Consider the following 16750-nt stretch of genomic DNA (forward strand, 5'->3'; position numbering starts at 1 on the left):
ACGTAACTTTAGCAGCTTGTTATTACCATTGGTCTAATCCTGGGGTGCGGAAACACCTTGATAGTCTCAGTAACATTGCATGGTGATTTGGTTTGGTTCTGTTTCCAATATATCAGAAAGGATAATGGATCTGAAGGAACAAAATCTAACCCAAAAGAAAGGTGCGTCATCATAATCTTTATAAAATGATTGAATGACACATACACTAAATCTCAAACTCCAATCTTGGGGTCCGACGATGATAGAAGAAGATAATATTTTATTTGAGTGTCACATATTGCATACAATGATTGCACATGTTCAAACAATGTTTTGCAATATCCGGCCATTAAGGCCAACGAGACACAAGGAGTCATACATGCAAAATATTAACTAAAACGGTAAAAAATATATTGCAAAATACATTTATATAACACATTGTACAATTAAGGACAAAAAGAATAACTATAGAAATATTAGAGAATCGGTTGTTCTTTAATTTGTTTTGAGTAGTATATCTTCGAACTATCAGTAGTGCGAGATATCCGGTGTTTTCATATCAGCCTTTAATGCTGGTACGGAGTCTGCCGTGAGCATGAAGTATCATGGCCATAAGCATACACCGAGATGATGATAATGATGAATTGTTTTGAGATGATGTTAATCGGATATCTTATATCTTCCGGGGGCAAGCGTGTCCACTAGCCTATATCAAAGCCTACTTTCTACCCTTGCCACATCAAGGCCATTTTTCTTGGCTCGATCCTGGCGCCACCTCGTGTAGATCACGAGTTGTGTAACTTGTAATGAAAACGCGATATCCAATGAGATCGCTGTTCGCCATCTCGTATAGCTTCACAAAGATGGCGACGACCTAGTCGATCAGATTTCATCCCTGACAAAAAAACATAGGCAATCGTTGCGGGTGTGTGTGTGTGTGTGTGTGTTAAAAGATGAAAAAACTTTCGTGTCAACAAAGACAATTACTTTCATGCGAAGGTGTACCAGTCGTGAATGTTGATTTTGTGAAACGTTATCTGATTGGACTATCGATATGTGCGATAGTCCAGTCATATCCAACACAAGAAAGTGGGCTTGATGTCGCAAGGGTAGAAACAAGACTTTGATAAGAAAAGGCTTGGGGATGCTCTTGCCTCCGGAAGATGATGGATATCTTAGTTGTTAAATTGTTCGTTCGTCACGCCAAAGAATCATGGTACAATTCAATTCTAACTGCGTAAATTTATTGGAGCCTACTCAGTTGAGTAATAGTAATGTTAATCTTAATAATAAAATAAAAGGAAATTCACTGGTCCCTCGGATCAGTTATCGATCTGAAAACCACTCATAACTTTACCATACCTCGTAGAAGAGAAGGATACCCTTCTCCCCGGAGAAGGGTCCAGCTGTTCCCCCTCCCCTCACGGCGGCGCCTATGCCAGTGTTCCGGGGGTTCGCCAGTGTGAAGGACCGTCCATACATTGGGGTGCCAACGGCGATCTTCGACTTAGGGGCACCCTTTATGTACCAATAATTTGCGGTATAGTCCTGTTAAAGACAATAATTTGAGATTAATCCTTTCAGAGATTCCTTTCCTAAAATATTCTGACCAAGAATAAAGAGAAAAGCTATGGGCCAAAAGTACACTGTTAATTGAAAACACTATTTGTTTATATTGGATGTGTAATATAATTGTGGTCGGCAAAACCAAGGAAGGTATACCAAAGAAGTATAGTATACATATAAAATCTTGGTCAGATTTTAACGTATTTTTGTTTCTCTCGAAAGAAACCTTCCACCGTCCATCCCTTCTCCTCCTCAGCCAGAGTGAGTGAGTGAGTTAATATTTAACGTCGCATCAGCAATATTGCAGCAATTGCTGGTGGAAATCAATGACATTCCACATGTGAATTGAATTTTTACACGTGAAACTCCAGATACTGGTAACTCTAATATCCCAGCAGAGAAATATTGGCACAGGCGACACAATGACTGTAGTTCAATACTACTGATTGATAACGCACCACGTTCAGTGTAGGCGAGCCGTCTCTGGGGTCGGCGTAAAGGGGGCTGTTGTGGCCAGTAACGGGGTCCCAGGCGCCGTGGAGGTCGTAGGACATGATGTTTATGATGTCCAAGTAGCTGAAATTATTTTGTTGTTGTTGTATTGTTTCACGAAAACATTGAAAACTAAATTTACAAGCTTCTTGTAAAATTAATTCTGCACAGTATTTTAGTCACATGATTTAGAAGGATAACGTTCATTCATTTATCTACATATCGTTATCGGTGTCATGAACAATCTTGAATAAATATTACACAATGTGGTGTTACAAGGGGGTAAGTCGTGTTTCGTATTTTGACAGGGTTTCATTTAGTTGATGCTGTTTCTTAGAGAGATGTTTTCTTTAATATAAGTGGCGGTTGGGTAGACTAACGGTTTAAGCGTTCACCACCAAGAGCTCGGGTTCATGGGTACACGTGTAAAGCCAATTATTGGTGTCCTCGTCATTCTATGGCTGAAATATTACTTAAAGTTGTGTGAAACCTCATCTAACCATACAACGTGCTTCACTCCAACGCATCCTCCCTCATCAAGCTGGTATCTCTCACATCAAGCTGGTATAACCGAACCCCTGCCATAAGCCGTGTTAACCAAAATCTGTCACTCACTTAGATATTTGGGGCACATCATATCCAGCATCCACTATGGCGGGACTTGCCGCTACGGCTGCCGTCAGAAGGAGACGGGACTGCCCAGACCTGCGCGCCTCGGCTTCAAATCCTTGTCTCAGGTCCTAGGAAGAAACATGGCGACCATCAGCCTTTACAAAAATCAACATCTGCACACGTAAATCCAGTTTCCGCGTCATATAAACTGAACCACTGTGAAAACGCTTTTGAACTTTTGTAATATTTGACAAATTGGCCACAACAAACAAATGTAGTTGTAATAAGACATGAGATAATTAAACACAACAATGCCATTTTGGTCAGTCATCATTCTTTGTCATGCGAGTAAATATTTCCTGATAAAATAGTTTTCTTGTCCTTCGAGGTAAAGTTCATTATTCTTTTTCATTGTGTGTCATTATAATGGTGTTTGAAACATTATATATCTGTGGATCATCTCTTACCCGACACAATAACGTAAATCGACCCTTGTCCTCCTTAGGGCTTCCACGTGGTTCCCATCCGGGGTATTCCCAGTCAAGGTCAAGGCCGTCAAAGTCTCTGGCTCGGAGGAAGTTGATACTTGCAGACACAAACTCCTCCCTGTTGGCGCCTGTGGAAGCCATTTCTGAGAAGGTTCTCGTTCCCATGGTCCATCCTCCCACAGCAAGCAGGATCTTCAGGTTTGGGTTCCGTCTTTTTAGAGTCATCATCCTGCCGTATCTGGAACGGAAAGACGAAACAGAGGTCAAAGGTTTATGATGAATATACACAAGTAATTTCTTCTCTCATTTATTCCCCTTTTATGACATCAACAACACGTACTTGCAAAGTTTTAGTTAACGTGACATACTTTAAGCTTGATCGTGTGTGTTGGTTTGAAACACAGAATAGCCAATGATCGATTTAGTTTGAGTTTAGCCCTCATTAGAAATATATACAGTATATCTATTTGCGTCTATCGATATATCAAATTTGAAACAGTTAATTCATTGTACTGATAGCGACAGAAAATCAATTTACACAAGGCATTCATTGCTTAATATGAAATATGAATGTGCATCAAATCATGCGGCCCAGATGTTGGTAAATGAAGGAAGATGAGATTTCTGTTTTAAAACTATTCCATTGTTTTGGATTGTGTTTTATATAGGACAATACATCCTGAACATACGACACTTGTCACCAACTAATACAGTTGTCTGCTAAAATAGATTAATCGATTAATCCGTCTTTAAATTTATAGGTGACGCACAGTCATGATCCAGTTGATGGCGTGACGTTTCCGTTACGGTGTAAGGACAGGATATCTCTACCGGTCTTCGAGAGTGGGATTGACAGAAAATGCAAAAGTAATCTTTCGCACTTAAGAACTACCAACAATGTGTATTTTTCTCCAACAAACGATGAGACACCAATGAACATATTGAACATCCTTTGCTTTGTGAAAACTTACAAGCCCGGTGGGAACTCAGTATCGTCATTCCACTCAGTCGGGATGATGATGTTGCCCTGCAGTTTGGCGAAGGCGTAGATGATGTGGGTGCACAGGAAGGGGTCAATGTCGTCGGGGAAGAACTTCCCCGTCCCCCTCCTGTATTGGGACCAGTTGGTGTAGTAGCAAACCACGTTGAAGTTCTGCGCGAGCACTGAAATAGAGTGAGTCAGTCAGTTTGGTCTTACGCAGCTTTTAGCAATATTCCAGCAACATCATGGCGGGAAATAAGCTTCACTCAGTTTACCCATGCGGAGAATTAAACTCGGGGCTTTGGCATGACGACCGAACGCCTTAACCACTAGGCTAGCCCTCCGACCAAAATGGTATAAAACTGTTATGGTAGCGACTCAAGTTTGTTCAGCTATTTGTGTGTACGAGTGCTTCGTGAATCTCCGTGCAGTCCCTTTGTCGTGACAGGATCATCTGGTCATGGTTTCGGAACTGACTTTCTCCCTGATTATGACCCTTGGTCTGTCTGAACCAGTGATCTCTACTAACTCAGACACTGATCTGATCTCCCGTACATTATCTATTTGCTGGGATTAAAGACATGGATAACGAGTGGAGCAAAGGTTGCCCCACGTAGTCCGAAACACAAGTTACAGCTGAAGCTAGAGTGTCTGTAATTCAAAGTGTAATAAGTTAATGGCAGTTGGTAGTTCCCTCCCAAATTTATACCAATAAATCTAAAAAATATAAATAATGATATCGTGATACACAGCGCGTAAAACAGTGACGCTGGAAGATGTTTATGTAAAATAATGGTTGTAAAACAAATATCGGTTTACAGGAAAGGTTGATTTCCTTATTTTCAATTAGGTGAATGTTGTTTTACGCAATATATATTTTTCAGATATACTGCGAGGAACTGTACCTGGAATTTGGGCCAGGTAACCCAGTGATTAACTGCATGAGGTCCACTTTGTCGTCACAAGAAGACACACAATCAGCTAGGTCACACATTGCAACCATCAGACCCTCTTTAGTAAGGGGTACTGGTGACCTATACTGACCAAGGATCCCCGTTTGGGCTTTTGTTTTAAACTCAGGGAAAGTAAACTCGCTTAAACACTACAGAAAAAGTTAAGCATCATGAATGTTTTTGGGTATGTTATTCTGTTGTAAAGAATGAGCATACAGTTTAATACAAATATTCCTTTGAAAGTCATGTTTCTTAACCTTCTGTTCAGTAGATATCACAGGGTTTTTTTCAAATTTAAAGTATTGCAACACGGCGTGAACTAACAGTGGCTGTCATGTTCATCTCAACGTAGCCCAACATTAAAACGCGTTTCTATTGAAGTTTTGGATCTGTGTGGGCCGATGCAGCTACACACACTGGTTCTGCATGAAATGTCAAATGCTGGAACTGTTTGACTATAGCGTGCTTGAGACACTAGTGTTGCATTCAATGTATATCTGGCATGTGTGATCAAGGAATGTCACGACCTTCGTATTTGTAGTACTTGTTAAGCCGAGACGAGCGGCATAGGCCACTTGTGATTGCAGTGTGATGGATCAACGTGTCATTTGTGGTCAATAGATATAGATGATCTTTCTGTTCCGAAAGACGCGTAACGCTGATCATAGCAAAATTGTGCTTCACTATTTTGAATATTCATTTCCCTGTTATCGTAAATGGTTTGGGTACTTTCAGCCGTCGCATGACATGCCTACATTTGTGTCAGGCAACAAACACATATTATTCTAATGCAAATATTTGAGTGGCGGGTGCTACCGATAGAGCCGGACACGCTTACCCTTTTCGCGAACACCTGGTGTCATCACTGATTTTCAGTGATCCATGCATATATTTTTCACCGCTGTTTTACTTTTCACGCCCAGTGAAATCTGTTAATCGAGACTGTTTATTCTCTGGCGTTGACGTTTTATTTTTACAACACGGCACGCTAGCTTAACGTGGAAGATGTACGCCTAATGACGTAGGGTGTAGACATTGATCACGTTTTTGAAACCCACGATCATGGGTATGGTGTTGTCAAACCAAGGATTCGAACCTACGCCCAGTGGATCCTCGCACACCAAGGGACGCACATCTCCGTACGTATCTCTACACCTCATACACGTCAGTGTATCAGCAGCATTTTATAAATCAGCAGTATTTGATATTTTGAAATCTTTTGACATACGCTTAAAATGTAACAGGTCTAACTCGATCAGGACCCGTAATTATTAGATTTCAACGAATTATATCCAAGATAAATGCATTGACTGAGAGGTGTATGAGTCGTGTTGCAAGAAGCTATCTACATCATTTTGGTGCGGATCGCTGGTAATCATTACAAATTAGATCAAACTTAACATTGGTTCTGATGCTGAAAACGTGAAACACTATGCCAGTCAATATCCCCGTTAGTCCAGATGGTAAACATGTAGACATTTTTAAGGATACTCGTTCATATACTCAGCTCCGAGTCCGGATTAACGGAGTTTCACTGTATACAAGTTGAAGTTCTCACCTTCTTCCGCACAGATCGCCAACAAAGAAGCCGCTATTAGATATCCAATGCACGACATCTTTGAAAGACAAGGTATCACTGTTCCACGGAAGAAGCTTCAAGTGATTCCCGTCGTAGACTGGAGTACCTCTGGGGTATGCTCTCTCCCCACCTCTGTTTTCCTTAACAGAAGATCCTGATTACCTAAAGGGAACTGGGTGCGTGTGGGATCTTACCATCTCTTTTCACTTTCAATTGGAGGAGGGAGCGTCAAATATTTGTCCGTTCACAGCTTAATCACCTTCCTCACGTGCTGCGCATGCTCATAGAAAACGTTGTTGTGGAGTATTTGTTCAAGAACACCGTCGCATGGTCGAAAATGTGATACTTCAGTGTATCTTTATTTTAAGGTATTGTGTGACATTGATGGTCCTGTCTGTCGTCAAACAGCTGTTAATTCGAAGTCAAACTTGTTTAACCAGCATACATCCGTCAACATCCGACAGAATGTCATCAAATGAGAAGGTTGGTCAGTTAGGTACTTCACAGATGGTTGATATATTCAGACGACACGATTGACATTTTTTGTAGTTATTTTTAATTTCAGTATATTTTAATTTACGTTTATTTTTAAACGATGACGTGCTTATGGCATGACATGGACATGGAAACACGGTTCTATTGTCTTTATCCAATAAACTAGCACATCCCAACAAAAGACACCCCCATCATGGGTCTGTTTTAATGTGGTCACGGAATTCAGAAGAGGCCTACTAAATATCCAAGGCATTGTTAGAAAGGTAATTGCTGGGATTAACATCCAACACAACTATGTCACCACCTGTTAATCCTCAACGTGCACGTTTCGCTGATGACCGTGAACTACGGTGACCTTTGGGGGACAGTTTTAGGTTCATCCAGAATAACATTAAATACCGAATTGTCGCAGGGGCAGTCATTGCACATGTGTGTCATTCAACGTGAAGCTTGTCACCATGTCACCATAGAACTGTAGTGTTTGGAAGATATTTGGAAACGGAAAATCACCTGATTTATTAACTAACTTACATTGTTATAAAATGAAACCGACCGCCTCCATGGTCTTGTGGTAGAGCGTCCGCCCGGAGAGCGGAAGGTCCGGGGTTCGATCCCGGGCCGCGTCATACAAAAAGACGTTAAAAGATTGTACTTGTTGTTACCCTGTCTGGCGCTCGGCATTAAGGGGCTAAAACAAGGACTGGTCGGCTCGGAGTCAGTATACTGTGTCTGAGTGGGGTATTCATGTTAAACTGCGGCATGGTATCTCAGTGAGCTAGCACTATAAATGGGCATCAGTCCGGACTAGTACAAGCAGCCACACACACACATACACGTGCATGCACGTCGCTATATAAGTGCAATAATCTTGGACGCGACGTTAAACCCAATTTCACCTCACCTCACCATAAAATGAAACCTTCTCGTTGCGACAACCTTATCACCTTTCGGAACTGGCCAGTATGTTCCATTTTTCAATTTATGTAGTAAAGAAATCATGTTCCTGTCTTGCTTCCGTTGTGGGTTTAATCCAGCTACACATGTACTCAGCGAAGCAAACGAATGATGACTTATGGAATAGGATGCTGACAGAACACGGCGTATAGCCATACAACACATATTGGCAGCCGAATGGTCTTTCACTGACGTTAAAAGGTACAACATTTTACGTCAACTCGAATGCTTTGCTATGACAATTCATTTAATATTTTTTTCAAAATGATAACACGTGTTTTATTATCCCTTGTAGGTTAGGAGATCAGGTTTCTAACATGGCCGTCATTATTTTTATATATTTATTTATCAACAATTGTGACATAGAATTAATTACGAACAATTATTGTTGACTGCAGCGGAAAACAACAAACATGCATAATATAAATTGTAAATGCAAGAGAATAACCTGTCTAGATTATCCGCCGAAACATATTCCATTTGACGTAAGAGGCAAAATAGCTGTGAAGATTATATGACTGGACCACTGTAACTCAGTAATGACACCAGGTGTTCGAGAAAAGGGTAAGCATGTCCTGCCCTACCGGTAGCACCCGCCAGTGACAGAATTTTTATACAAACTAAGTATTATCATATTTGTGCGAAAAGGAATCAGTTATGTGAGCATACGTATTGGTATCACATCGCTTATTTCCGTACGGGTTATTTATCAAGTAAGCTTTTAAATATCTTTATTTTTTAACAACCTCCGTGTGTACAGAGAGCACCTGTTACAAAAGGCGACGAATAACAAACAGTTGAATGTTCTAGTTCTAGACAGTTAATTACACATCCGTACATCAAAGACACGGTTGTTCATTCAGCACAGCGAGCTAGAAAACAGAACATGATAGTTGTGTTAAATTAAATGCTTGAGTGTATTGAGCTCTAGAAATCCACTTACAAACAGTCCACATGTCTAGCCTTCATCCCGCGCGGAGTGCACAATGAAGTAACACAAACATCGTATACGGATGTGCTTAACATCTTAAGGGTGTACACCACCTACATTCTATGTTGCAAAGAGGGCGTACGTTGTTTCTATAATTTCCATTTAGTGCTCGCTCATGGGATACCATGCCTCAGTGTAACATGAATGCCCCATTCAGACAAAGTATACTGACTCGGAAACCCTACCCAGACACAGTACACTGACTCCTATCCGACCAGTCCGTGTTGCCCAACGCCAGGCAGGGTAACAAGTACCATATGTTAACGTCTTTTGGTATTTTCGGGGCGGCCGGGTAGCCCAGTGGTTAAAGCGTTCGCTCATCACGCCGAAGACCCGGGTTCGATTCCCGACATGAGTACAATGTGTGAAACCCATTTCTGATGTCCCCTGCCGTGAAATTGCTGGAATATTGCTAAAAGCGACGTAAAACCATGCTCACGCACTCCCCCATCCTATTATCATAAATAACCCGGAACGAAAATATGCCATCATAAGAAGATGTAGGCCAAAGCTAAGCATCATTAGTCTCACCGTTTGAGGTTTATGGCAACGTTGGCAACAGCCGAATGCAGTCAGAGACTATCCTCGGAGTGGCAGGCCACACGTAACCAATAATTGACAAGACAACCGGATTCGAACAACACACCTACGAAATCAATTCCAGCCATCAACAGTGACTGCAAGAAGCATCCCCGGCCTTCGACGAATATCTTCACAAACCGTACGTCGTCGCCTCAGCGCCTCAGCGCCTCGCCAGAAGACCCACAAGACGTCCCATTTTGACAGGAAACCACCGTCAAGCACATCTGCAGTGGTGCAGACAGCGTCTACGCTGGACGGCCATGCAGTGGGGACAAGTTCTATTCACTGACTAGTCTCGTTTTCACCTCAGCCACAGCGATGGACGGTGTACCGACGTCGAGGTGAACGTTACGTCAATCATTGTAGTCATGGAAGAAGATCGGTTCGGGGGCGGCAGCGTTATGGTATGGGGTTGGATTACAGCAAAACAGAGGACCCGTTTGATAGTGGTAAAGGGAAATTTCAATGGACAGCGCTACCGCGACGAGATCATCGGCCCTGTTCTACCGTTTTTGCGTCGTCATGGCCCAGGCATTGCCTTTCAACATGACAACGCCCGGCCTCATATTGCTCAACTTGTTCAGGATTCTCTTCAACAAAACAACGTGAATATCATCCACTGGCCGGCTCGCTCCCCTGATCTCTCACCAATCGAGCACATGTGGGATGAGATGGATCGGCGTCTTCGACGTCAACAACGTGTTCCACAGACTCTCAAGGAACTTCGAAACATGCTCCAGCAGATATGGACAGATATCCCACAGAACTTTGTGCGACGCCTGGTCCATTCCATGAGACAAAGATGTGTTGCTTGCATCACAACCAGAGGACACACACGCTATTGATTTGTAAATTGACATTTTGGCATGTTCATGTTGTTGTTTTTTTATGAAATCACGCATTTTCTGAAGTCAGTATTTGCAAATTAAACCATTTGAACAATTACAGGAGTCTTTAACTGTTGCAAACCGAAATTGTTTCAGATTTGGTAAAAAACATAAATTTGCATTAAATCTTATCCCACAGAAAATTTTGTTGTTCAGTATATATATATATGTATATATGTTGCATTTAGGGAGGAAGATGTAACATTTATGAAGGAATATGTAGCATGTATGAAGGAACATGTAGCATGTATGGAGGAATATGTAGCTTGTATTGAGGAATATGTAGCATGTATGCAGGAATATGTAGCATAAAGGGAGGAATATGTAGCTTGTATGGAGGAATATGTAGCTTGTATGGAGGAATATGTAGCATGTATGAAGGAACATGTAGCATGTATGGAGGAATATGTAGCTTGTATTGAGGAATATGTAGCATGTATTGAGGAATATGTAGCATGTATGGAGGAATATGTAGCATAAAGGGAGGAATATGTAGCTTGTATGGAGGAATATGTAGCTTGTATGGAGGAATATGTAGCATGTATGAAGGAACATGTAGCATGTATGGAGGAATATGTAGCTTGTATTGAGGAATATGTAGCATGTATGGAGGAATATGTAGCATAAAGGAAGGAATATGTATCATGTATGGAGGAATATGTAGCTTGTATGGAGGAATATGTAGCTTGTATTGAGGAATATGTAGCATTTATGGAGGAATATGTAGCACGAAGGGAGGAATATGTAGCATGTATGGAGGAATATGTAGCTTGTATTGAAGAATATGTAGCATTTATGGAGGAATATGTAGCATGCATGGAGGAATATGTAGCATGTATGCAGAAGTAAGTAGCTTGTATGGAGGAATATGTAGCTTGTATGGAGGAATATGTAGCATGTATGGAGGAACATGTAGCATGTATGGAGGAATATGTAGCATGTATGCAGAAGTAAGTAGCTTGTATGGAGGAATATGTAGCTTGTATTGAGGAATATGTAGCATATATGCAGGAACATGTAGCATGTATGGAGGAATATGTAGCATAAAGGAAGGAATATGTAGCATGTATGGAGGAACAGGTAGCATGTATGGAGGAATATGTATCATGTATGGAGGAATCTGTAGCTTGTATTGAGGAATATGTAGCATTTATTGGGGAATATGTAGCACGAAGGGAGGAATATGTATCATGTATGGAGGAATATGAAGCTTGTATTGAAGAATATGTAGCATTTATAGGGGATTATGTAGCATGCATGGAGGAATATGTAGCATGTATGGATGAATATGTAGCTTGTATGGAGAAATATGTAGCATAAAGGGAGGAATATGTAGCATGTATGCAGTAGTAAGTAGCTTGTATGGAGGAATATGTAGCATGTATGGAGGAACATGTAGCTTGTATGGAGGAATATGTAGCATTTAGGGAGGAATATGTTGCATTTATTGAGGAATATGTAGCATGCATGGAGGAATATGTAATATGTATGACGTTGATAAGTAACCTTTCTGGGTGGGCATAGTCGTTTCCCAAATGTGATGCTCTTATTCTGGAAACAGTCCACGTGCCATAGACCGTCGTTGTCTTACTGTTGTACACAATCAGATAAGGGCCATCGAGTAGTGTACAATAAACAATGATCGGTACTCATTTCATATCAAGTGGCACTTTAAGACAGAAATAAACGAGTTAAACTTTTGGCATTTATTTAGCACTAAACTGTTTTATTTCAGAGACAAATGTTGTGCCGTTTATCAATGGTGGCAGCTGGGTACATTGGCCACCATGTCACAGTTGTTGATGGTGGGGTTGAAGGCCGTCCCTGGAGCACAAGGGATCCTGTAGGTGTTGTGGTTGGCACAGTCGAAGAAGTAGCTGCAGTCGCTCGGGTCGGCGTGGACGCCATCGTCTTGGTTGGCACAGAAGGTGTGTATGTCTGAAATGCGTCAAGACACGAATTGATATCACAGAAAGTCAACCATTTAATACTTTCGACGATAAAATACATGTAGACTATGGCTGTTGAAGATGACACACACAAGTATGTGAGATATTCACGGTAAAACGTTGTTATATCATGACGTCATTTCTGGAGCTTCGAAAATGCGCTGGCCACTTGGTGACGTCATATATTGAACGACGAGGGAAGTGTCTAACTTAGTAAGATCTTCCCTATAGATGTAGCTGGGCTACCCAGATAGACGAGGTGGCCGAACGATTGCATCCAAACGTGGGAGAGATATGACATTCGGTATTAGGAAAAAAGGCACAGATTAGCGACGTGACGATTGTGAGACTAGGCGGGAAATACCAAGCTTAACTCACCTGTTCGTAAAATGGACATTTCCGAGGTCAAATTCTATTCAGGGTGTCTTCATTGTTAAAATTGTAAAATTGGGTAAATATTTTTCAAGCTTGTACATTTTATCAACACCCTTTAGGAGGCGGTACATGGTGTTGATATCTCATTTAACAAGTAATCGACTCGTGGGCGTTGTTTATCTTATAATAGTGTATTATTGTATGATAAACAACCCCAACCCGTGGTTTATATCATAATTAAATAAAAAAAGAGTATGAGACCGTAACACGTGCTCTACTCAAATAACACTCCGTGAACACTTACTGACGTTGCCTGGGGACTGAGTGTGCGTGGGTGAGTTAGTGTATGGCTTCTGGGTCACAGGCCTGGCGGTGGATGGCCAGTGGGTGTGCTGTACGGGGTGTGTTGGCGCCGGTGTGTACGTGTTGCCGCCGATGGTGCATTGGAAGTTTCTCGGCCAGTCACAGAATCCGGTCTTTGAGTTGAAGACAAGTCCTTCCGCGCACATTGTTTTGTAGGCTGTCTGCCCAGCGCAGATGTAGTATTCCTGGCAGTCATAGGGGCTGGCATAGAAGCCGTCAGCTTTGCCGCCGCAGACGAAGTCTTGGGAGTGGGCAATGTTGCCGTGTCCGGAGGCTGATGTAAAAAAAAGTTTGGAAGGTAACAACATCGCGTGAGTGAGTATTGTTTTACGCCGCTTTTAAGCAATATTTCAGAAATATCAAGGCGGGGGACACCAGTAATGGGCTTCACACATTGTACCCATGAAGGGAATCGAACACGGATCTTCGGTGTGACGAGCGATCGCTTTTACCATGAGGCTACCCCACCGCCATGTTGACTTAATGCGGGTACTTGGGATATGTACGACCACAACCTTGCTCTGTAAAAACCTTCTACTTTCAAGCTCTAAACTTATCCTCAAATATGAATATAAACTCGGAAACTTGATGAATGTGCATCACCCTATGATGTAGCCCGAAAATGGTTAATGAAACCTCAGACGTGCGCATTTCTTTTATAAATGAACTGAGAGTATAACAGCCAAATAAAATTAATTCCCTAGGTGAAATTTAGAGGTCATCTGAACTTGATATGAATTCTTTTTATAAAAATGCTAGAAAACAACGAGGCCGGGTAACTTACATACATAACAGAACTATAAAAGTGAAAATAGTTCCATACCCGTAGATATTTGCAAATTATGGAGGAACTATTTTTCGGATTGAGCCAAGCCCTATTATTCATGACGAGGTATATAAAGAAGACATAACTAGTAAGATACAGATATTAAACACAAACAAGAACGGTCTGATGGGAATTGGAAAAAAATGAAATTAAGCGAGACAAGAGGTCATAAAATCCCTTATCAGGAACAAATTCCAAGGTCCGGATAAGCTTACAAATGAACATAATTATTTGTTTTTTATGCAGGAGAATTTCTTATTAATTTCTTATGCATACTTATTAATCATATGCTCAAACTGCAATACATACCCCATGCTAATATATTAGGTGAAGAATGTAAAATCAGATCCTCGAAATAATACAGGTATTACTTGAAGATAATGTCTCGCCAAGCACTTTGAGTGACTGAGTATGGTTTTACGCCGCTTTTAGCAATATTCCAGCAATATCACGGCGGGGGACACCAGGAATGGGTTTCACACATTGTACCCATGTTGGGAATCGAACCCGGGTCTTCGGCGTGACGAGCGACGCTTTAACCACTAGGCTACCCGACCGTGCCCCAAGCGCTTTGAAGAATTACTGCTTAAAGGTATAGAAGACAAATAGTTTATGCGTAACTCAGATGTTTCTTATTTGCTACAGTTTGGGTTTAGAAAAGAACATGGAGCTAATATGTCAGTGTTGACTTTGATAGAAGGTATTCAATATAACAATGTGACTCTGTAGTGCATGGTGGTCTACCTCTGATATTGTAGGTTCTGGTTCTTTTAACATAAATTTCTTCAAAAGAGTAATTTCATCATACTATCTATAATATTTATAATGTAACATGATAAAATGTAGTATAACAAAACTGTATATTAGTGTAGTCTCAGCTGTTTGTCAAAGCGCAAGATCAATATTTATAATGATTAAATTATGTTATATATGTGTCCTCCATATCATCACGTATATTAACGTAAGATAAAGTATATAACATTCATATCTGCTCAGGCGACAAGAGGTCAGGGGGTTGTGGAATTACTAGAAGTCATCTCTGTGGTGATTCCGGTCAAAACTGGTGAGGCAACTTAATGGATCGTGATCCGGTTCAGTGACTTGTTATGTAACGTCTCATCGCGTACCCCGACGGAGTGGATCAGTGCTCACAGTATCAATCAATGGATTGTCTGGGCACTCTCAAATATTTTCAGCGAGCCGTCATACAGCTGAAATATTGCTAAGTGAGGCGTTAAATAACAAACAAACAAACAATAGGCGGATGTAACTGGCGGGTACAACTTACTTGTGGCCTGGGGTCTGTGTGTGGAAGCACCTGGTTGAGGTCTGGCAGTGGTCGCCTGTGGGGCAGGTGTGTTCAGTCTGAAATATGTAGCACTTCCATGAATTGTGTACATTCTACATTGTTCCGGACACCTGTTGCCTGGATGGTTTCAGAGGAAATCTTCTAAAGTATCTCATTGTACATAATTCAGTTGTGGTCAAGATTTAATAATGGGAGTTAAGATGCAGTGCTGTTTTGGTAGGTTTTACAGTTAGTTTTGCTAATTCACGACACTCCACGAGAGGCCGAAGACTATCAGCACTTTAACGTTAACCATATAGTCGCAGATACAATACGATATTGCTCTTACAGTGGAAGGATTGTACTGGGACCAAGTCTATGATTCGGACCACGACTAGTGAATTCTGGAATGGTTAAGGGACGCGCCAACGCAGCATACCGACGCAATCCGCTCTGCTTTGTGTTGTTTGTTTGAGTGTTTGTTGTTTAACGCCGCACTCAGCAATATTCCAGCTATATGACGGCGGTCTGTAAATAATCGTGTCTGGACCAGACAATCCCGTGAACGATACAAGAGCATCATTCCATGCAATTTGGATACGATGACATGCATCAATCAAGTCAGCCCGACCCCTTCTGTTTTGCCTATACGCTATAGTTGGTGCCTCGTTTCCTACCAAAAGGCGAACGAATATCGACGCGATGTATTTCTGTTTCTGTGAAACTTTTCCCTGGGCCTCTTCACACAGGGTATGATACAAATAGGTCATTTAAACACAATAGGAATGAATAATTTGGAAGTTTGGGACGCCACATAATCTGACACTTTTAAATACTATATGAATATGATAACATACGATCCTCCAGATGCCTGGCACTCGTTGTGGATGGTGTGCATGAGAGGGTATGGACCCTTTCCACACGCTGTCCCCTTGAAGTCATCAAGGTCGATAGCCCAGATCATCACACCACCGAAGCCATTAGTCTTAACATAGCGGACCTAGGAAACAGAACATACGTGAAACGATCAAACTTAATAATTATGTACTGGTGTTTTTGAGGTCGACATGTAGAGTACATTCCAAATTTGACGCATCAGTGACCAAAAGGATGTCCGATGCAATTACATATTTTGACATGTACCTTATGTTCCTGTGTTGCCTTGCCTTTGCATGTGTTTGTGACGGCTGTCAACGGTTTGGCAGGACACGCTCACCTTTTTACGAACACCTGCCATCATCACTCTTTGATGCTCATAAACATCGTTAAATGGACTTACCAGAGATGCATTGTGATCATGGTTGTGTTGCTTTTATTTATACGAACTTAAATATAAAGTTGTCAGGAGTTTGAGAGACAGATGCCGTTATCGTTCAGAAACACTCACCC

General features: G+C 41.4%; 1 protein-coding gene across 1 annotated transcript in view; it reads right to left on the bottom strand.

The window, feature by feature from the left end:
* The window catches only part of LOC124132478, a 33043-nt gene that overhangs the window by 5723 nt on the left and 10570 nt on the right, over positions 1-16750 (bottom strand). Inside the window, exons 9-17 of the mRNA XM_046496388.2 lie at positions 16219-16361; positions 15362-15438; positions 13189-13521; positions 12322-12498; positions 4109-4301; positions 3117-3375; positions 2653-2777; positions 2004-2121; positions 1342-1527 (exon numbers count right to left, since the gene is read on the bottom strand). Of these exons, the coding sequence (XP_046352344.2) occupies positions 1342-1527; positions 2004-2121; positions 2653-2777; positions 3117-3375; positions 4109-4301; positions 12322-12498; positions 13189-13521; positions 15362-15438; positions 16219-16361 (1611 nt within the window). The remainder of the gene's footprint in view (positions 1-1341; positions 1528-2003; positions 2122-2652; positions 2778-3116; positions 3376-4108; positions 4302-12321; positions 12499-13188; positions 13522-15361; positions 15439-16218; positions 16362-16750) is intronic.

The sequence above is a fragment of the Haliotis rufescens genome, unplaced genomic scaffold (genome assembly GCF_023055435.1).
Source record: "Haliotis rufescens isolate VD_foot unplaced genomic scaffold, xgHalRufe1.0.p SCAF_11, whole genome shotgun sequence".
In the NCBI taxonomy this organism is placed as follows: domain Eukaryota; kingdom Metazoa; phylum Mollusca; class Gastropoda; order Lepetellida; family Haliotidae; genus Haliotis; species Haliotis rufescens.